Source organism: Xyrauchen texanus, chromosome 5 (genome assembly GCF_025860055.1).
Source record: "Xyrauchen texanus isolate HMW12.3.18 chromosome 5, RBS_HiC_50CHRs, whole genome shotgun sequence".
NCBI classification, from domain to species: domain Eukaryota; kingdom Metazoa; phylum Chordata; class Actinopteri; order Cypriniformes; family Catostomidae; genus Xyrauchen; species Xyrauchen texanus.
The window spans coordinates 40,417,261-40,437,438 of NC_068280.1; the positions used below are offsets into that span (position 1 = coordinate 40,417,261).

Consider the following 20,178-nt stretch of genomic DNA (forward strand, 5'->3'; position numbering starts at 1 on the left):
TAGCTCAGTGGTAGAACACCAAACACTTGAGCACCACAGACCCGGGTTTGATCCCCGCCTACGGCAGCCCCGTTACACCTACAGGGAGGTTTAGTCATATTAAAGGGATAGTTCACCCTAAAATTACAATATTCACAACATTTATTCACCCTCGTGTCATCCCAGATATGTCTTTCTTTCTCATCTGCTGTTCACAAACAAAGATTTTTAGAAGAACATCTCAGCTCTGTAGGTCCATATAATGCAAGTGAATGGTGGGCAAAACTTTGAAGGTCCCTTTTTTACTATAAATTATCCATGCACAAAGTGAATCGCCAAAACCAAAAGAAGAAGAATCTAAGTGAAAGAGGAGATTTACAGTAAAAAATTGCTTAGATCTGCTTCTTACCCACACTTATCATATCGCTTCTGGAGATATGGATTAAACCACTAGAGTCTTATGGATTACTTTTATGCTGCCTTTATATGCTTTTTGGACCTTTCACTTGCTTTGCATTGACCTACAGAGCTGAAATATTCTTCTAAAAATGTTAGTTTGTGTTCAGCAGAAGAAAGACTTATCTGGGGTTGCATGAGGGTGAGTAAATGATAAGAAAATGTTTTTGGGTGAACAAATCCGTTAAACTCAATCCAAGGGAAAAAAAAGGTCCCCAAAGTAAAGCCAAGTAAACCCACAAACACATACCTCTGTTTGATGTCCTTCACTCTTCAGTACTGTCCTCTTCATTACTTTGGAAAACCCATCACTCTGTGCCACACTGACAGGCTGCTGAGTGGAGCCCTCCACCCTCACCTGTTCTTTCTCTGCACCATCAGATGAGACACATCGTCGAATCACCTTCCGGGTCACCTGGACCGGTAACAGACATGCATTCAGTGTCACAATCACCATAAAAAAAGAACTTTTAAGGTTGAAAGTAAGGATAAAATGTGAAAAATAATTTTCTAAAGGATATTAAAAATATAAATATATATAAAAAAAATTTGGCAGGCAACACTGTCAAATTTAGGATGGATGGATGGATGGAAATCTTGAATGGGTACCTTCTTTACTACAAAGTTTCCCTGTGCATCTGTGTATTGCTCTTCGGTTACAGAGTGTGGAGGAATATCTGCAACATCATCACCCTGTTGAAGAAACCAGACACACAATCAATGTCTAATACTAAAGCAGTGCTCTCCATATGAGAAAACAGCTGCGCTGGACTTGGGTAAAGGTTAGGGTTAGCAAAAGAGGAGATAAGTAGAAATATGATGAAAATATTATTACAATAATATAGGAAGGAGCACACTTGCTGTAGAGGTTGTCCATTTTATGGTGATCTAGGTTCAACAACTCCAGTAAAACTGTAAACATAATAGGAGACATCATAAAATGTTCTCAGGTAAAATGTACTTCATGTCGGTGTAAAATGGACAACTTCTATCAACAATCGGAGAGCAGGGAGGTAAAACCACAGCTGAAAAATGCAGGATATCAGGTAGTTTCAGTGTACAAAATGAAACTTTCTTCAAAAGGAAATTAGAGCTGCACACATTCAGGTAAATAATAAGTCAAAATGCTTGATATTATTGCTAATTACAGTGATATATCACTATTTTTGAAGCCCAATGTTAATGGAACACCCAAAAAACAGCCTCCAGATGGTCTCTAACTGCTCTGTATTACCAATCAATTTTAGGTTTCAATATCAAAGTCAGCTTTGTCTTATCTATACATTTCACAAAGGTATTTTGAAACATACGGTAACTATGAAATACAAAATGTAATCTCTTAAATTTCCCATCGTCTGCAAAATTGTAAATTATTAGAAAGGTCATTGTTTTTATACTGCAGTCATAAAGAAATTACAGGCCAGTTAGAGACTATTGTATGACAGTTTTGGGATAGATTATTCAGCAAGTCTTGGCACACAAAGTTTCAAATGCATAGCATATGTTAAGAAACACCGAAAGAGCTTTCACACTTAAGCTCTAATATCGAACAAGCACTCTCCAGGCAGTTCTGAGACCCTAATTATTAGGTCTGTACCTGAATAATTACTCTCCTTCGGACCACTCTGGTGGTCAGCACATCCTCATCAGAGCTATCCGACAGCACACCTAATGCATCATCAATCTCCTAACCAAGCAGTATATATGAAATGTAATATATAATATATATAAGATATAACAAAAAATCATAAATTTGTTTGCACAAATAAATGTATTGCTGCCCCCTCTCATACACTCCTAAGACCGAACTCAGAATTTGTGAGCATCTGCCCTAAAGATCAAATATCAAGTGAAGTTCCCCTTCTGTCGCTCTCTCCACGTTGTGTCAGAGAAGCGACACTAGGGGTCTCTCTTGAGTGCCGATATTCACCTCTGAACTATGAAAAAAGGCCAATGAGAGTTGGCACCCAGTATTTGCATGTCCCGCCCCCGGAGATACGGGTATTTAAGCGGCGCAAATACGGGAGTTCATTCAGAAAATTTCTTCGGAGCCGATGGTCATGCATGCAGTCTGCTGCGAGTTACACACCAAGTTCCTGTTTAATCCTCTGATGCTCTGCATGCTGTTGGATCTGACGGTGCATAACAGCGGCTTTCTCATTCGTGCACGGCTGTGTATTCTTGCCTCTGGGCGCTTCGACAGCGCAGACAACTCGAAAGAGTTATTCTAAAAGAGTGAATTTCGCTCTAAAAGAGCAAAACACAGCGGCGTTGAACGTCCTTCTCAGGACGCGTCTTTTTAAAGACGATTTTCCGCCTCTGTATAGTTTCTGAATGCGTTGATTCTCCCCACCTCTGACGGCCAAACAAACTGCCTTGCATTCCTGGGTTGCGATCACACACAGGCAGCCTTTTTATGAATGGTCTATGTTTTCAGTACGAGAACATAGCCATGACAGCATTGCGGTCGTAGGCTTTTTCTTGTAGTGAAAAAAAGCCGCTTCAGCCGCCCCCCGCGCCTCACCTCCTTCCTACGGGATTGAGGCAGGCGCCGCGGGCGATGAAAACGATCTGGGGACAGTGACGGGCTCCGTTTCGCCGGGTGAACCCCCTCGAAACCCCCGCCTCCCGGCACGCTTGCTTGTTTCCGTCCGAGCTCGGGATGAGCATTCGGCTCCAATGGGTTATGTTTTCAGTGTGAGAACATAACCGCGGCAGCGTTGCGATCTCTGCTTTCTCTTGTAGTGAGAGAGAGCCAATTCAGCCGCCCCAGCGCCTCGCCTCCTTCCTCACGGGATTGAGGCAGGCACCGTGGCGATGGAGAACGATCTGGGGAGAATAGCGGGGCGCTTTAGCGGGTAAATCCCTCGAAAACCTCCTGCCTCCCCGGCACGCTTGCCTGCTTCCCCCGAGCTCGGGATTAGTGCGGTCCGCTTAACAGCCTACCGTCCGGTCCCTCGAGCTCCCCGGCATTGGATGATGACATCACCGCTGCATCGGACAGCGTAACAGCGGCATCGGATGCGGATAACTCGCCTGGGCCGCCACCTTCGGGTCTCCGCCCAGTCTGAGCCTGACGCAAGAAGGTCCGCTATGCTTCCCTGGGCTTAATTGGTTCTGCGGGCATGTTCGCTGCTCACAGCCGCCCCCCGGATTCCTTCCCGGACGTGCATGACGAGCTGAGCAAGCCCAGCTTTTGTTAAATTCTTTACACTCTATAGAGCTAATTCCTTGTTATCTCTGGGGTCACCTGGCCCGCAAATGCCGTTCTCACGGCACTCTGCTTTCAGGCCTCAACAGTCCCGGCTCCATGGACGCGTGTCCCCGCCTTCAGCCCCACGACCCCCTGTCCCCCCTCCTCAGTCACGAACCCACCCCCTGCCGGATGCGCGGAGCAAGGTAAGTGCTTTGAGTTTATTCTCAGCACCAGAGCCTCGGGACGCCACGTTGCAATTCAGTTTGCCAGGTCTCCGCCCCCCTTCGTGGGCGTACATTTTTCCGCAGTACACGGCCAACATGCCCATTCCCTGCGCGAAGAAATCGCCTCTTCTATTACGCGATAGAGCCTGTCCCTCCAACCGAAACGAAGAAGGGTTTCTACAGTCCTTACTTCGTAGTACCCAAGAAAGGCGGCGGCTTACGACCGATCTTGGACCTGCGAGTTTTCAATCGGACCTTGTCCAAACTCCCTTTCAAAATGCTCACCCAGAAACAAATTCTCTCTGGCGTCCGGCATCTAGATTGGTTCGCAGCAGTAGACATGAAGGACGCGTACTTCCACGTCTCAATTCGCCCTCGACATCGACCCTTCCTACGGTTCGCGTTCGACGGCCAGGCATATCAGTACAAAGTCCTCCCCTTCGGCCTGTCTCTGTCCCCTCGTGTCGCAGAGGCAGCTCTTGCCCCGCTCCGAGAAGCCGGCATACGCATACTCAATTACATCGACGACTGGCTCATACTGGCCCACTCCCGAGAATTACTATGCGCACACAGAGACCAGGTGCTCAGCCACCTCAGCCGTTTGGGGCTTCAGGTCAACTGGGAAAACAGCAAGCTCCCCCCGGTCCAGAGCATCTCTTTTCTCGGTCTGGAGTTAGACTCAGTCTCAATGACAGCACGTCTCTCCAACGAGCGTGCTCAGTCAGTGCTGAAATGCCTCGCTTCCTTCAAGCCGGGCACCGTGGTCCCGCTAAAATGTTTCCAACAGCTCCTGGGGCATATGACATCCTCCGCAGCGGCCGCGCCGCTGGGGTTGATGCATATGAGACCACTTCAGCACTGGCTCCGGACTCGAGTCCTGAGACGAGCATGGCGCCGCGGCACGCTGCAACGTAAAGTTACCTCTGCCTGCCGCCAAACCTTCAAACCCTGGACAGACCTCTGCTTTCTAAGGGCAGGAGTACCCATGCAGCAGGTGTCCCGACGCGTTCTGGTCACAACCGACGCCTCCAAATTGGGTTGGGGCGCCGTGTGAAACGGGCGCGCAGCCGCAGGCTGGTGGAACCGAGGCCCGCTGCGCTGGCACATCAACTGCCTAGAGCTGCTGGCTGTTTTTCTGGCCCTGCAGAAGTTTCTCCCATTAATTTGGAACAAACACATCCTAGTCAGGACAGACAGCACCACGGTCGTAGCCTACATAAACCGCCAAGGCGGAGTACGCTCCCTCCACATGTCACAGCTCGCCCGTCGTCTCCTCCTTTGGAGTCAGCAGCGACTCAAGTCACTGCGTTCCACTCACATCCCCGGCAACCTCAATGTGATAGTGGACGTGCTGTCAAGACAAAGCTTGCCTGGCGGAGAGTGGAGGCTCCACCCCCAGTCGGTCCAGCTGATTTGGGACTGGTTCGGGAAGGCTCAGGTAGTCCTGCTTGCCTCCCAAGAAACCTCCCACTGCCCGCTCTGGTATGCCCGGACAAAGGCTCCCCTCGGGGCAGACGCGTTGGCACACAGCTGACCTGCGGGGCTGCGCAAGTACGCATTTCCCCCAGTGAGCCTTCTTGCACAGGTGCGATGCAAGGTCAGGGAGGACGAGGAGCAAGTCATTCTGGTAGCCCCTTACTGGCCCACCCGGACTTGGTTTTCGGACCTCATGCTCCTCATGACAGCCCCTCCCTGGCGAATTCCCCTGAGGAAGGACCTTCTTTCTCAGTGACGGGGCACGCTCTGGCACCCGCACCCAGACCTCTGGAACCTCCACGTCTGGCCCTTGGACGGGATGCAGAAGATCTAGCCAGCCTACCATCGACCGTCATAGATACAATCAATCAAGCCAGAGCCCCCTCTACCAGGCATCTTTACGCTCTAAAGAGGTGTCTGTTCGCGGACTGGTGTTCTTCCTGAGCCGAAGACCTGCAGAAGTGCGCAGTTAGGTCAGCGCTCGTGTTTCTTCAGAAGAGGCTGGAGAGGAGGCTGTCCCCCTCCACCCTCAAGGTGGATGTCGCCGCTATCGCGGCCCACCACTACACGGTAGACGGCAAGTCTCTTGGTAAGCACGACTTAATCGTCAGGTTCCTAAAAGATGCCCGGAGGATAACTCCCTCCCGGCCTAACCTGTTCCCCTCCTGGGATCTCTCGGTCGTCCTTACGGGACTCCAGAGACCCCCCTTCGAGCCGCTTGACTCAGTTGGACTCAGGGCCCTCTCTCTCAAGACCGCCCTTCTGATCGCGCTCGCTTCCATCAAGAGGGTCGGGGACCTTCATGTGTTCTCTGTTAGCGACGCTTGCCTGGAGTTCGGTCCAGCAGACACTTTCGTGATCCTAAGACCATGACCGGGCTACGTGCCCAACGTTCCTACCACACCCTTCAGGGATCAGGTGATGAACCTGCAAGCGCTGCCCCGGGAGGAGGCAGACCCAGCCCTTTCACTGCTGTGTCCAGTACGCACTTTGCGTATTTATCTGGACCACACACAGAGCACCAGACGCTCTGAGCAGCTCTTCGTCTGCTTTGGGGGACAGCAGAAAGGGAACGCTGTCTCCAAGCAGAGACTCGCCCACTGGGTTGTCGACGCCATTTCCCTGGCTTATCACACCCAGGCTGTGCCCCCCCCTTGTGGGTCCGAGCCCACTCCACCAGGAGTGTTGCGTCCTCATGGGCACTGGCTAGGGGCACTGCCCTAGCAGACATTTGTAGAGCAGCGGGCTGGGCAACACCTAACACTTTTGCGAGATTCTACAATCTCCGAGTTGAGTCAATATCATCCTGTGTTTTCTCAGGTACCGAGCCCGTAGAACTCGATAGCACGCCCACGATCTGACCGGGTGAATCGCTTGCACCTAGCGCCCTTCCCCCTAACCAGGGGAAACAGTGCGCCTTCATTCCCAGGAGATCCCAGGTTTGGGACACTGGTTGATTCCTCCCTAGCCCTCGTGGGTCGCAGTTCAGCGGAGGAACTCGCTGACCCAAGCCACTGTGGGTACCGCAAGCTACCCTGTACTGGTATAGGTGCTCCACAGGTAAGGCCTCCTTCGGACTCCCCCTGTGTGTAACACCACGGTTCTGTCCCCTGTGGCGAGCGGACTCCCGTGTTTCCCTTAGGCAGTCACGGCTGCCTTGGTTGCCGTGCTGTATGTTCCCCCCTCTATGAGGCTGGATCCACCACCGCACCAAATTTTCCAAATAGGCCCTAAGTCAGGCCTCTGATGGTTTTGCCACTTAAACTTGCCTCCCCTCTCGGGTAGGCGTGGCCTACCCGAGAGGGGAGGCCACGCCTAATAAGGGCTAAGACCCCCTTCCCTCAATGTGTGTAAGGGCCCCCGGCCTTAGTTGCTCTATGCGAGAAACATAGAGAGAAAAGAGGCGCGGCCAGCACCTTGTTCCCCCTTCCAGGGTAACGATAAGGAATCCTGATGGCTTAAATGGGGCATTGGGGAAGGGTACGTGCAGCCTGATACAGTTGGTCGTCCTGCACGTAAGAATACCTGCTCGCTCCTGTAACAGCAGTTCACGTACACGGCTCAGCGCATGGCACTTTTATAAGTGGACCCCTAGTGTTGCTTCTCTGACACAACGTGGAGAGAGCGACAGAAGGGGAACGTCTAGGTTACGTATGTAACCTCCGTTCCCCGATGGAGGGAACGAGACGTTGTGTCTCCCCTGACACGTCGCTGAGCCGAGCCACTGTGGTGGCCGGACCATTTCCGGCTCCTCAGAAAAATCCTGAATGAACTCCCGTATTTGCGCCGCTTAAATACCCGTATGTCCGGGGGCGGGACATGCAAATACTGGGTGCCAACTCTCATTGGCCTTTTTCCATAATTCAGAGGTGAATATCGGCGCTCAAGAGAGACCCCTAGTGTCGCTTCTCTGACACAACGTCTCGTTCCCTCCATCGGGGAACGGAGGTTACATACATAACCTAGACATTTTGTTTGGTTTAACCCACTAAGGCAAAGGTACACATAAAATAAGAGAAGGGACATCAAAACATTGGTAACTTGAAATCATGCACCATCTGTATAGAATGACGTTCTTGTGTGAAACATCTCTTAAATTATCATGTAAATCAAACCAGAACCATCAATCAGTTGTATAGTTGTTAGTTAAACAAATAATAATAATAAAAAAGAACTCTTAATGTTTTATTTTTGACCATACAGTTATTGTCGCTGTAATATGTTAGGATCTAGACTAAAATGCCATCATAAATGTAATACATTCATCAGCCCTATTAGAACAAGCCATTTAGTAGATTAAGAATGATTACAATGATATTAAATAGTGAATGTGACATGATAATTTCATCAAACAGAGCTTTTTGCTTTGTTTTTGTTTGAGTTCCCATACAGAGTTAGGTACTTTCCTAAGCAGCTTAATTAAATCCAACTAAATAATGAAAAGAAAGGTTAACTCAAAGAAATCACAAACCATCTCTTTGCTGTACACTGTAAAAAATTAAACTCTGAGGCACTTAAAATATATCTTGAAAGGATTCCAACTGTGTGGCATGTGAGGAACCCCAAATGGTGCCATGAGTATCTATTAATTTTTACAGTGTATAGAAAACTCATCAGGAACTAAAATGAGGTAGCTCAGAGAAGGATAGGGTCATGCTCAGGACTCTTACCCTCCTCAGATTATCATCATCATCATCATCATCATCATCATCATCATTATACTCATCCCCTCCTCGAGGAGGAAGCTCCTGAGGAGTTTCTGCAGAAAAATCCAGACTTTTCTGCTGACTTGGAAAGCATATGTCTTTCTTCTGTGCATCATCATTGGGTTTATGGATAATGGGAGGAACCTCAAAATCTTCACTGTCTGATGATCTGTTAGACCAGTGAGGGCTTTCATGGGTGGGACTTTTGACAACTAGTTGTTGTAGTTCATGAATAGCAGACTTCAAGAATTTGTTACCAAGGGCCAAGGTGCCTTTCCAAGTCTCTTCTTCCTCGGGTTCAGAGTAGTCTGAAATGGTCTGTTTGCAGTCGAAGAAAGTCTCAAGATCAGAGTCTTCATGTTGTTGATTAATGCTAAATAGGTCTTTGGGTTTTGTTTTTTTAACCAAGGTTTCGCAAGGTTTTTGTACATCAGTGGAGGAATGCAAGTCTGAGCCACCCTCTAATTCTTTTTTTTCACTCTGATCAGTTTGAGATGTAATATCTTCTGTTAACTCTCTTGATGTTTTTTCGATTGTTGAATGTAATACTTGGGATATATCATGATGGTGAATTTCAACTACACGAACTGGTGAAACACACACCTCTGAGATGTCTGGTTGATCAGATGTTGGGTTTTCTGCTAGAGCTGTTTTCTTAAGTTCCTCAAATGCTAGATTCATGTTAAGACTGTCTACTAGGGGTTGAGAGAACTCAGAGAGACAGCGGCCAAAATGTTGGGATTTTGCACCAGACATAAATGTTTCAGACTGCAGTCGTTTTGAATCTTTGGAAATGATGGCCTTGTCATCACTATCTTGAGAGAGCAGTAAAGCAATAGCTTCTTGGGAAACAGGTTCCGCAAGTGCTGGATTCATGTTAAGAGTGACCACCAATGGTTGAGAAGACTCAGACAGACAACGGCGAAAATGCTTTTCTTTTGACTGCTGGGATGTTGCACCATACATAAATGATTCAGAATGTTGTCTGTTGAAACCTTTGGATATAACAGCCTTGCCAGGCACTGCCTCTTCAATACTTGCTGATCCTGCTTCAAAGGACTTCTTCTCACAGTCAAAATGTTCAAAAGTTTTGACCGTTTCTGGTGTTTGTGGACTGATGTCAGATCTAAAGAAGGGTGAAGTTTCTCTGAGCTGTTCGGTTTCCATTTGAATCCACATGTCTGTGTCAGTCTCAGATTGGAACAACAGTTCATTTTTAAAGCCATGAGGGTCATCTTTGAGAGATCCATGAGTTAAATCCACTGGTGTACATACTTGCTCCTTCTCAGGACAATATTCATCTTCCTTAACATCATAATACTCCCCCAAGGTTTCCTGTTTGTGCTCTGGAGAGTCTAATGGCTGCAGACATGAGGTTCCATGTTCATGGAAATCAGTTTGTTCCTCTATCGTAGGAGCAACTTTGGTAAAAATTGGCTCAGAGGGTTGCTGTTGGGAGCTGTTGGTTTCAGATTGCTCTTGATCTAAAATTTTGATCTCATGATGGGTAGATGAAGATGCAGAGTAAATTGTATGAGATGTTTCAGCTAGATTTTTCTTCTCTACTGTATGGCTTTGCATTGATGGCACTGGATCCAAATCACTGAACTGTTCTGGTGTAAGAAAGACCTGATCTGATTCTGGGGAGGTCTTAATGAGGTCTGGAGTCACTCTTGAAACCCCCTGATACATTTCAACAATGTGTAAGACAGTTTCACCAGCTTTGTTTATGGTACTTGGAAGAGCATGAAGTGAAAATGAAGGATTAATAGCCTGTCCAGGAGTTTGGTTGCTCTCAGGGACAAACCCATCAGTTTCAGGGAGTTTATTTTCATGGCATGGAGATGAATGTGGGGTGTCAGGAGTTTTATTAGCTTCAAAGAGCTGTCCTTGTATAGATTTTTCACTACTTTCTAAATCACTTTTTTCATACACTGGTGAGACTTGATCCAGACACACAGAACTTTCATCTTGACACTGTGGTTCTTCCAGTTGAGGTTCTCCCACTTGACTCTCTGGTGAAGTGTGTTTCAATAGATCGGGTACTATGTGGTCAGGTTCAGTTGTTAACAAAACTGAATTTTCACCTGACGAAAATCTGGCAATAGAAACCTGACTGAAATCAAAGACATTATGAGATAGCTCTGTTGGTTGTTGGTGGAATTCTGACAGACTCTTCAAACCCACTGATGATGGAGAGAGACAAGCATTTTCATGGTCTGAAAGTTCACAATGCACTTGATGTTCCTCCTCACATGATTCTGAAACCTATAGGATAAATTATATGAGGCATGGAAAAGTATGAAAAGGGAAAGAGATAAAACTGAAGATGCCATTGCCTATACATCAGTGATTCCCAACCAGGTATACAGGTACCCTTAGGAAGTAAGTAAGCAGGTTCCAGGTAGTACATGAAAATAATTAGATTTTGTTTAATCTATAAAACAAAATGTATGACTTAAAAATAATAGGTATTAGGGATGGCCTAAAAATAGCCTATAGATTTTCAGATTAATCGCAGTCTTTATTTGAACGATCTCAGTATTGATTCTTAATCTGCATGTTGAGAGGAAAGGTTTGGTTTGACACATTCCGTATAATGTGTCCAAAGATGAGATCCCTGCAATCCATTTGTCACCGACAATGTATCTTTTAATACCCTTTCTATTTTTTAGAGTCAGTTGTTGATCAAATGCAACAAAAAAAAACCATTATATTCGAATGAAGAAGTCATGTGACTCAACAATCATTATATTTCTTAAAGAGACAGTACCGTTTTAGCGCATGTTCTAGTACATATTAATATTAAAAAATTATGCATGTAAACAATAAACATGTAGGCCTAACTATGACCAAAATTATGTAAAACTAATGATGAGGTGTCAAAATTAACGTGTCAACGCATGCAATTAATTTAAAGTGTTAAACGTATATTTTTTTTAACGTGAATAATGCATTTACCAATTTGACATTATATTCAGAAATTTTATTCAGCCCTTTGTTAGTTGTAAACACTGGTTGGAATAGAACGGAACCTTTGCAATGTGTCAGGGGACATTACACTGATGTACACATCACATATACACGCATAACAGTGATTCCGTGTCATTGATCAAATGATGGAGAAAGGAAATCTAACCATTATTTTTTTGTACAAAACAAACTCAGCTGGGACTTGTGATAAGCCACATTCACACGACCAGCTGGAGTGAAGCATCAGCATTTCCCTGCCATTGTGTTGCACTTCTGTCTTACCAGACAATTCAGATGAAGTATCATTACATGGACAGTGCCAGTGCTAAAAGCAAAACAAGATGTTTTCTGCAAACACTTTTCATGTGGATTTCAAAGAAGCGTGAATCAGAGCATGTGAGCGGAGCGAGAACTGAGCGTTGAACGGAGTGGTGATAATTCCACCTGAGCGGAGAGCACCTTTTTGAAGATTCCACTTTGCTCTATCAGGCCGTTCAGCACAGCCCATTAAACCCAGAATGCGCTTTTGTGATATGCTGGTTTTGGAACCTGCGAAATAAGCAATAAGCCTTTGGCATGCTCACTGGGGTTATAAATACAATTATTATTAAATAATGACTTAATTTTAAACACAATTTACTATCATAAATGCATGATCTTCTGTAAAGCTGCTTTGAAACGATGTGTGTTGTGAAAGGCACTATACAAATAAAAATTACTTGACTTGACATTGTTTTAGTGAAGTTGCATACCTTATAGCCTAAATAAATGCAAAGTATAAATCAAAGTTAAGAACATGGAAATCGAAAGGGAGTGTGGAGAGACCGTGAGAATTAGCAAATATTTATTTTGGAATCGGATGCATCACATTGCTAGAAAGCACAAGGATGTGTTATGCGAACATGGTAGCACAGCAAAAGGTGAGCTAGTAGGCTACAGTACTATTCGTTAATAAATTAATAGATAAGTACATAGTAAGGTATCTTATTATTTTTGCAGTCATGTCAGTGCAGCTGCCGGCTAGATGCAGGCCCGGTTCTGCAGAGGTGTGAACTTTAGAGCACCCTCAATTGAATATGTAAGCTTAATAATACTGTATAAAGGCAAAGCATGTTTTCTTGAATCCTGGCAAACACACTCAAAAAATCCCTACATCAAAACCAATAAACAGGTATGATCTTTCAGATCAGTGCGTCCTTATTTGCAGGCAGAGCATTCTGCTTTCATGCCTCCATTGTACAATTGAACATTTGATTGGTATAGTTTTCCGCTCTCACATAGAGAATTTCATAGTGGAATTCTCTCACTTAATGGACCGCCTGTTGCTTTAAATGTTTGCCTCGGGATAAAGTGGTACATAACTGCTGGTCATTTTCCCAAAGCCAAATCCACACCTTAACGATAAGTGAAACGTACAAAACTGACTCTAGATTAGTTGTTGCAGATAACATATTCCGACATCGCTTGCTACATTCATGCGCAGAGACAAAAGCCATAAATGTCTGCACATTAGAGGATCATTAAACATGATTTCATCTAATATATATATATATATATATATATATATATATATATATATATATATATATATATATATATATATATATGAGCTATATATATATATATATTGTCCTATATATATATATATATATATATATATATATATATATATATATATATATATATATATATATATAGGACAAAACCTCACATGCAGGACGATTTTTTTTATTTGTTAAATTCATTGTTAAACCCTGCTGTACATATGAAGAGTGCAAGCACAGCACATGAACGTTTGACACAGATGAGTCCAGATTCACTTTATGCTGCTTTAAAAATATATAAGGAAAAACAAAGGGGGCACAATGTACCTACTAATATAATAATTATTATATAATTAACCACTGTCCTTTAGATTTACAACAGTCGTTGTAAACCAGTACAAAATAAACAGCAGATTTTACATACTAAAACACAGCAATAAAATCACATAATTTCAGATGTGTGCATTACTAAGTATTTGATAATTTAGCCTACATTTCACCCAGAGGGGAACCTCAGCCCATGTGGGCAAAGGGGCAGTTGCTCGGGCTACTGTAGCTACCCCCATGTGTATATGCTAGGAAACAGGAATACTACAGAGAAATTTCATGTCGGAGCGGGATTTGAGCAAACCTTTTTTTACCGTTGAGAGTGAGCGGTAGTTGAGCGGAGCGTCCGCTTGGGCCATGAGCGGTTGAGCAGAGCGCACATGCATGGAGCGGGTTATTGAGTGGAGTGTCACACTGCTCTGCTTCACTCACATGCTCTGGCGTGAATCTTTCAGTTAGTCAACCTTCAACTGACACTTTGGGAAACATTTAATGTTACTTGAATTTATGCTATTTTAGTGCATTTCTGTCTTATTACTGTGGAAGGCTTGTTTGGAAAATTTTTATAAAACGTATTGGTCCTGGAACAACATTCCCATCAAACAAGTTCTAACTAACTATTAGACGTTCATCCAGTAACGCCACCAGCTATTGAGATGCCCCGTAACAGTTTGAGATAATGGGTGGCTGAGGTATGCACTCTCCTATGGATGTTCTCTAATCTCCAAGATCTAATTATAATCAAAGTCCTTTCCTTCACAAGCTCAGATTAAATAGTATAGACTAAAGGCTTTAAACAAAATGGGTCCCAAAGACATAGAGACCAAATTAGGGACCCAAAGAAAAAAACAGCTAAAAATTGTATTGTTTAGCCACATGTGATTGATAAGAATGAGCGGAGAGGTTCAGAATTTCCCTTAAGCATTTGCACACCACCAATAATTAGTACAGTAAATTTTTTGTTCAATCTGTCGTTTGTAGACTATTTGTCGCTGTGGTTGAAGCCTCTGATTTTGCTAAACCTGCACAATGTCATGAACTTACATTTGCAGCTTCATTTGAAGATTCTTTCTTGACCTCTTTGGGTAGCCATAAATTGGTGCAACTCTCCCTAGGAGACATAGAGAGTGGCAGGTGAATTACCCAAATATCAGGCAGTGCACCGCCAGAAGACTTATAAACTGAGTGTTTCTGAGAATGTAAAATGTAATATTTAAAAATTTTAACATGAACATCAATTTATATATATTTTCCCCTGGAGAAACAAGTAGCGCTAGGCATCACTCACTCGTTGATCTCCAGTTCCTCCATCAGATCTTCATGAATGCTCTCTGAATGGGTATTTCCCATCATTTCAGCCCATGAAGGAATGTCAAGGAGAGAGGCCACTGATAAGTCTTCTTCTGACACGGCTGGAGGATGCCTTTGTGATGACTCCACTCTCCGCACAACCTGAAGACTGTCAACATCCTCTTGGACTGAGGAGAGAGCTTCAAAGACAAAATACCCTCTTTGACAAACTATGTGAACTACATAGATTTTATTCTTATGTTTATGGTATGTACTGTATAAGATATTTTTTTTAAGTACGCACCATCCAAGCAAAAAAAAAACTAAAGTGTTCATGCAAAATAAGAATGCGTTCAAACTATTGCCTTACCTTCACTGTGATCCAGGGTCCTCTCTATCTCTGCATATGTTCTTGAGGTTTGCTCCTGGACTGACTTGTGCAATTGAATCTCAATTAGATGGACGATGTCCATGCGGTTAATTTTAGTAAGTCTTTTAATCAATGTATCTTCTGTGGAATTTGATACAAAATCAGAATTTATTAATTAAAATGTTGTCTGATCATTAGGGTTGATTGTCTGCTAAAGAGGCAGGCATTTATTTGCATATTGACTTTTAAGAGAATAAATAAGAACAGGACCCACCAGTTGCATGTTTTCCTTCTCTCTCTACCCAGTGCTGTAGAAGGGCATGACTTTGCTCTTGTAGTGAATTTGGGTTTTCAGCACGAACTTGCTGAATCGCATCTTCATTAAACTCCAGCTCTTTGGCCAGCTCTGAAAATAGTGTTATGTGCATGCTGCTTAAAAACGGTACATGCAATACACTTTCCCATTAACATATTATTGTTTAAAAAAAAAAATCTGTTTAATTGCTGAACCATTAAAATGTTGGAATACTGAAAATACTCAATTTAAACTTTATGACTAATCTAGATTTGTACATTTTCTGGGGGAAAAAATGTGTGAGAGGTGCTTGCCCCTACCAAACTCGCCTCCACGTTGTTAGTGTTGAGGGTGATTACAACAGCATTGAAATGTGGCTGCGAAGGTGTTTTTTTTTTAGCATGTTACTATGTGTTTGCTATGGTTTTCTTAAGATTGCTACAGTGGATTTGTGGTATGATTCATGTACATGGACCAAAATGTAATATTTAGGGTTAGGGGCATGTTCAAATTACATGAGTATCAGTAATAGCAATGTGCTGCTATTCAACACATTTCAGAAAACATATTGTAAGTTGCTTTGGTAAAAAAAAAAATGTCTAAGAATGCAATTGAAAATGTAAAGGTATTCTGTGGCATGAGAACCTGTGTACATAATGAATACTTAAGTACTCACCAGTCCAGCTAAAACCTAGAAGGTCAGCAATAATGGCCAAAATCTCTTCTTTCCTATCTGCATCATCATGCCAGTCCACTGTAAACATTAGCCAATGTAGGTTCCATTAATATTTTAATGTTAGAAATGCATTCAAAACTGAAAGGTCCTTCACACAACAAATTCCTTTTCATTTTTTTGAGTATATTAACTATATGGACTGCTAATGGACTATTTACAACTCCATTTCATGGGGTATTTGATATATCAACTAAACATGTGAGTAGAGTTGTTACTTATTGTAATCCTCACTCTGTAAATCCTTTCCAAATTCATTAAAATTTCTAATAGTGGTACTCAGAGTGCAAAAATAAAAATGTTAATAGAAGCAATGTTTTGATCTCTTAATAGCATATATGGATAACAATGAAACTAAAGATCTGTTTGATTGATCTATCTTTAACTAGTTATTTTAAAACTTTCTTCACAAATAAAGTGTGTTTTAAATTTCATGTAACGTGATGTCATTTTATTTGCCATTTCTCAGAGGAAACATGCAGTAGTGGACATGCATTACACAGGAATTATGAGTATTAGCCAACAAATGTAGAGACAGTCAATCTTGAGATTTCAGTTTTTCATGTATACACTGATATGCAAATGGATTCAAAAAACATGACATTAAAAGTCACAAAACATCTGACACACATAAACACAAAAACATGTTAAGATGAGATAAAGTACAGCACAACACAACACATCACAAGATAGAAAACAACAGACACAAGACAACACATAACAGCAAAGAAAATACAACACATTTAAAAGAAAAGAGACTTGCATGGAATTAAGGTAAATTCTTGAGTAAGGAATAGGGGGCAAGAGCCAAGTAGAGGTACCTTTACTTTGGTCTGGGGAAGTGCTGTCTGAGATTCTCTGCATCTGTGTCTCCACATAATCGTCCCAGTTTGGCCTTGTCTCAAAAACATCCTCACCTATGGAAGGGGGTCGAACTCCTTTCAAACTACTTTCTATCTCTAAGTCAAGAGGGGCTCTGTCTCCAACAGTTTCATTACACTCTGTCTTCTTTGAAAGGTCCAATTCCTGAGAGCATTTAGCAGGAAGTTCAGGTTGATTAGAGGATGAAGTATTTGGTTTGGGGTGGCTGCTGTCTATATTGATATTATTTTCCACAACAGACATGGACCACTCTAAGTCACCAATATCTGCCTCGGATCTAGGCCTTTGATTTTGCTCAATGGAGTCGCCTTGCACTAAAGTTTGGTCAAAGCTGCCTGCTTTCACAGCTATTTTTGGTTTCAGTGCGGTGTCTTTTATTTCAGTAACAATGTCCTTTAATGGAGTGGAAAATAAAGGTGATATTTGGAATTGCTCTTTACTAACAATAGATTCTTGGGTGGATATGGGCATTTCAACAACAGAATGCTGTTCATCTTCAACTGAAGAGTCAGAGGATTCCAGGTCCTGCTCAGAATATACTGTTCGTGTTACTGTAGAAGTGACAGTGTCAATGTTTGGTATGAGAATGTCTTCATGGAATACAGTATTCTCTGTGGGTCTCTCTAGTTCACTCTGGATGGAGAAATCAGTTGATTCTGGATATTTTGGATCAGTCTCACTTCCAGTTTTACTAAAGATATCAGACTTTTCATCAGGCTCTTCAGCAAAACTATCTTGCTGCAATAAATCATCTGCAGGCAGCTCCAAAGAAGCTACAGCAAAAGAGTCACTGGTGTTAAACGTGACTTCTTCAAAAGTAGCTTCTTCAGCTGAATCTTCATTTATGGGGAAAAAGCCTAACCTTTCTTCCTCTTCCTCCATTGTCCTTTTGGTCATGTCAATGGCTCCACCTCTGGTCATCTCAAAAAATTTTCCTTCTTGGAAAAGGAAGGGATTTGGTGTCCCATCTTCAGTAGGAGTGCGTCCTGGAGTTGTGTCAGGTGTGGTTCCATGAGATCGTCTGTCTGCACACAGAGCATGTGTCTTCTGTTCTTCAACCTCTATTTGTGCATCAAATGCCTCATCATCTTCCACTTCGGCACTCCAGGGTACTAAGTCTCTCCAAAGAGGTACTGTAATTTCTTCTAGTTTTCCTTTATCATCTACATAGTTTAGGGCTTCATCCTCCATTTTCTTTGCAGCAGTAGTAGAAAAAATAACATCAATGGGGGAAATTGGTTCAGACATTTTTTCAGAAGTAAACTCAACAGGAGACTTAGAATCACTAAGATCAACATCACTGTCCATATCAATGTCCATTTCGCTCTCTGTTAATGTAACAACTAGATCCTCCTTTGTAGTGTCAGTAGTGTGAGCTTCACCGATTACTATGCTATGGTAATGTGAAGGGAGCTGTTCACAGCCTTTCTCCTTGTCCTCTATGTGTGTTTGCATTGATGGTATATCTGTGCAGGGCTGTACACCAACTGTCCCCAAATGGCTATCACCCTGTTCATCTATATTCTTGGTCTCTAAACTCTGAATGTTCAATGTGGTTTCTCCTGAGACCTTGTGAGGTGACTCAGCCAATTTAGCCCTGTCGTAATCAGCATCTGACAATGAAGAAAGAAATGCAGGGCCAGATGGGTCAGATTGAGTCAGGTTCTCTAAGTGTTGCTCTTTCAATTCTTTGGCTGACACAGTGTTGAAGTCCATTGGACTTTTATGTGGTGACAGCACATCTTCCTCTCTTGGTTGTTTAGAAACACAATCAAAATCAAATTTTACTTTTTTAATTTTTGCATCCTTTTCCATTTCATCAAACGTTTTGATCTTTGCCACCATCTTAAACATCTCCTCTTCTGGAGTAAACTGCCTTTGTAAAGTTTCAATATCTTCACAATCCTCATGGTGATTTACCTCTTCTTTTAGCTCCAAGGTCATGGAAAGACTGTGCACATCTGGGGCCTCCTGTGTTCCTAATGCTTGGGATGATTCACTTTCTTCATGAATTTCCTGTTCGAAAATGATTTCCTTTTCTTCATTTTCTCTGGAGTGAGAAATGGAGGTCTGACTTGTTGAAAAGGCACTTCCAACAAAACTAAATTGTCCAGATTCTTGGAAATTAGGTCTCTGCATAGTGGGACAACCCTCTAAAGCATCAGGACATGGGGACTCCATGGTTGGGCTTGTCTCAATGGAGTCTGGGGTTTTAAGGGATGAATCATCTTCTTTGATAGGACTTGTCTCAAGAGAGTCTGTTTGGTAGAGAATTTTAGAGTCACTCATAGTTGCAGGCTGTAGAGCATCCAAATTAGAGGGTCTATTTGGTGCATCTTGCCTGTTAAGACTATGCTCAGGTATCTCCCCAGACTCAAGAGCTACATCAGTTTCTATAGGCTTCATATTGTCTCTACAAGCTGAATCAATTTCTATATCTTGAGCATTTGTTTCACTGTCTCTAAACTCCATGTGTTGTATAACTTGAATTGTGTCTTGAATTAATCTCTTAGAATTGTCTGTGGATTGTGACTTAATTTTGGTGGATAGGAAAGATGAATCAGTCTTTGAATCATCAGGGGATGCTAATTCAACATTGCTTTTTAGGGAAGTTACTGAATAGAAATGGTCATTCTTGCCATTCTCTGCTCTTCCATAAGCTGTCACCAAAGTTGGTTGTTGGGGTGTACATTCTGTCTCCTGAGCCACTGGATGTCTGTCTTCTGAAGTAGTTGTTTTCAAAGACAAAACAAGGGCTTCAGGACAAGATTGAGTGGTTTCAGCAAGTACCTCATGTTTCTCACTGTCACCTGTGCTGGAATGGGGCATTCTGGTCCAGATACTATTGCAGGGCGAGGATGCCAAGGCCTCATGTTTGTCACTATCATTACTTTCTTCCAATTTTCTATCATCTTTTTCACTTTGAAGTAAGGGCTCACCTTGCACCATTGCAGTAGCAAATGTTGTTATTATGTTTGAATCATATGGATCCACATTTGCATGCTCTATTTGTTCCTCCTCCTCTAAGGACATACATTCAGTAAACATTAAATAACGTTTATTTGCTTGACCCGAGGTTCGCCTAAAGAGCAGATATTCAGGACTGTCCTCAAGTTCTGCTTTAATATCTGCACTGAAGTCCTCTGATGGTTTCCTCTCTGGGCTGATCTGAGGTTCAACGGACAATCTCCTGTCCTGGCAGATGTCATCTTCATTGCATAGTCTCT

General features: G+C 43.0%; 1 protein-coding gene across 1 annotated transcript in view; it reads right to left on the reverse strand.

Moving 5' to 3' along the window:
• Positions 1 to 20,178, reverse strand: part of LOC127643740 (ankyrin-2-like) — a 91,493-nt gene that overhangs the window by 12,853 nt on the left and 58,462 nt on the right. The window contains exons 40-46 of the mRNA XM_052126596.1: positions 16,013 to 16,090; positions 15,316 to 15,447; positions 15,042 to 15,182; positions 14,670 to 14,871; positions 14,426 to 14,492; positions 1,045 to 1,128; positions 686 to 850 (exon numbers count right to left, since the gene is read on the reverse strand). Coding sequence (XP_051982556.1) covers positions 686 to 850; positions 1,045 to 1,128; positions 14,426 to 14,492; positions 14,670 to 14,871; positions 15,042 to 15,182; positions 15,316 to 15,447; positions 16,013 to 16,090 — 869 coding nt within the window. The remainder of the gene's footprint in view (positions 1 to 685; positions 851 to 1,044; positions 1,129 to 14,425; positions 14,493 to 14,669; positions 14,872 to 15,041; positions 15,183 to 15,315; positions 15,448 to 16,012; positions 16,091 to 20,178) is intronic.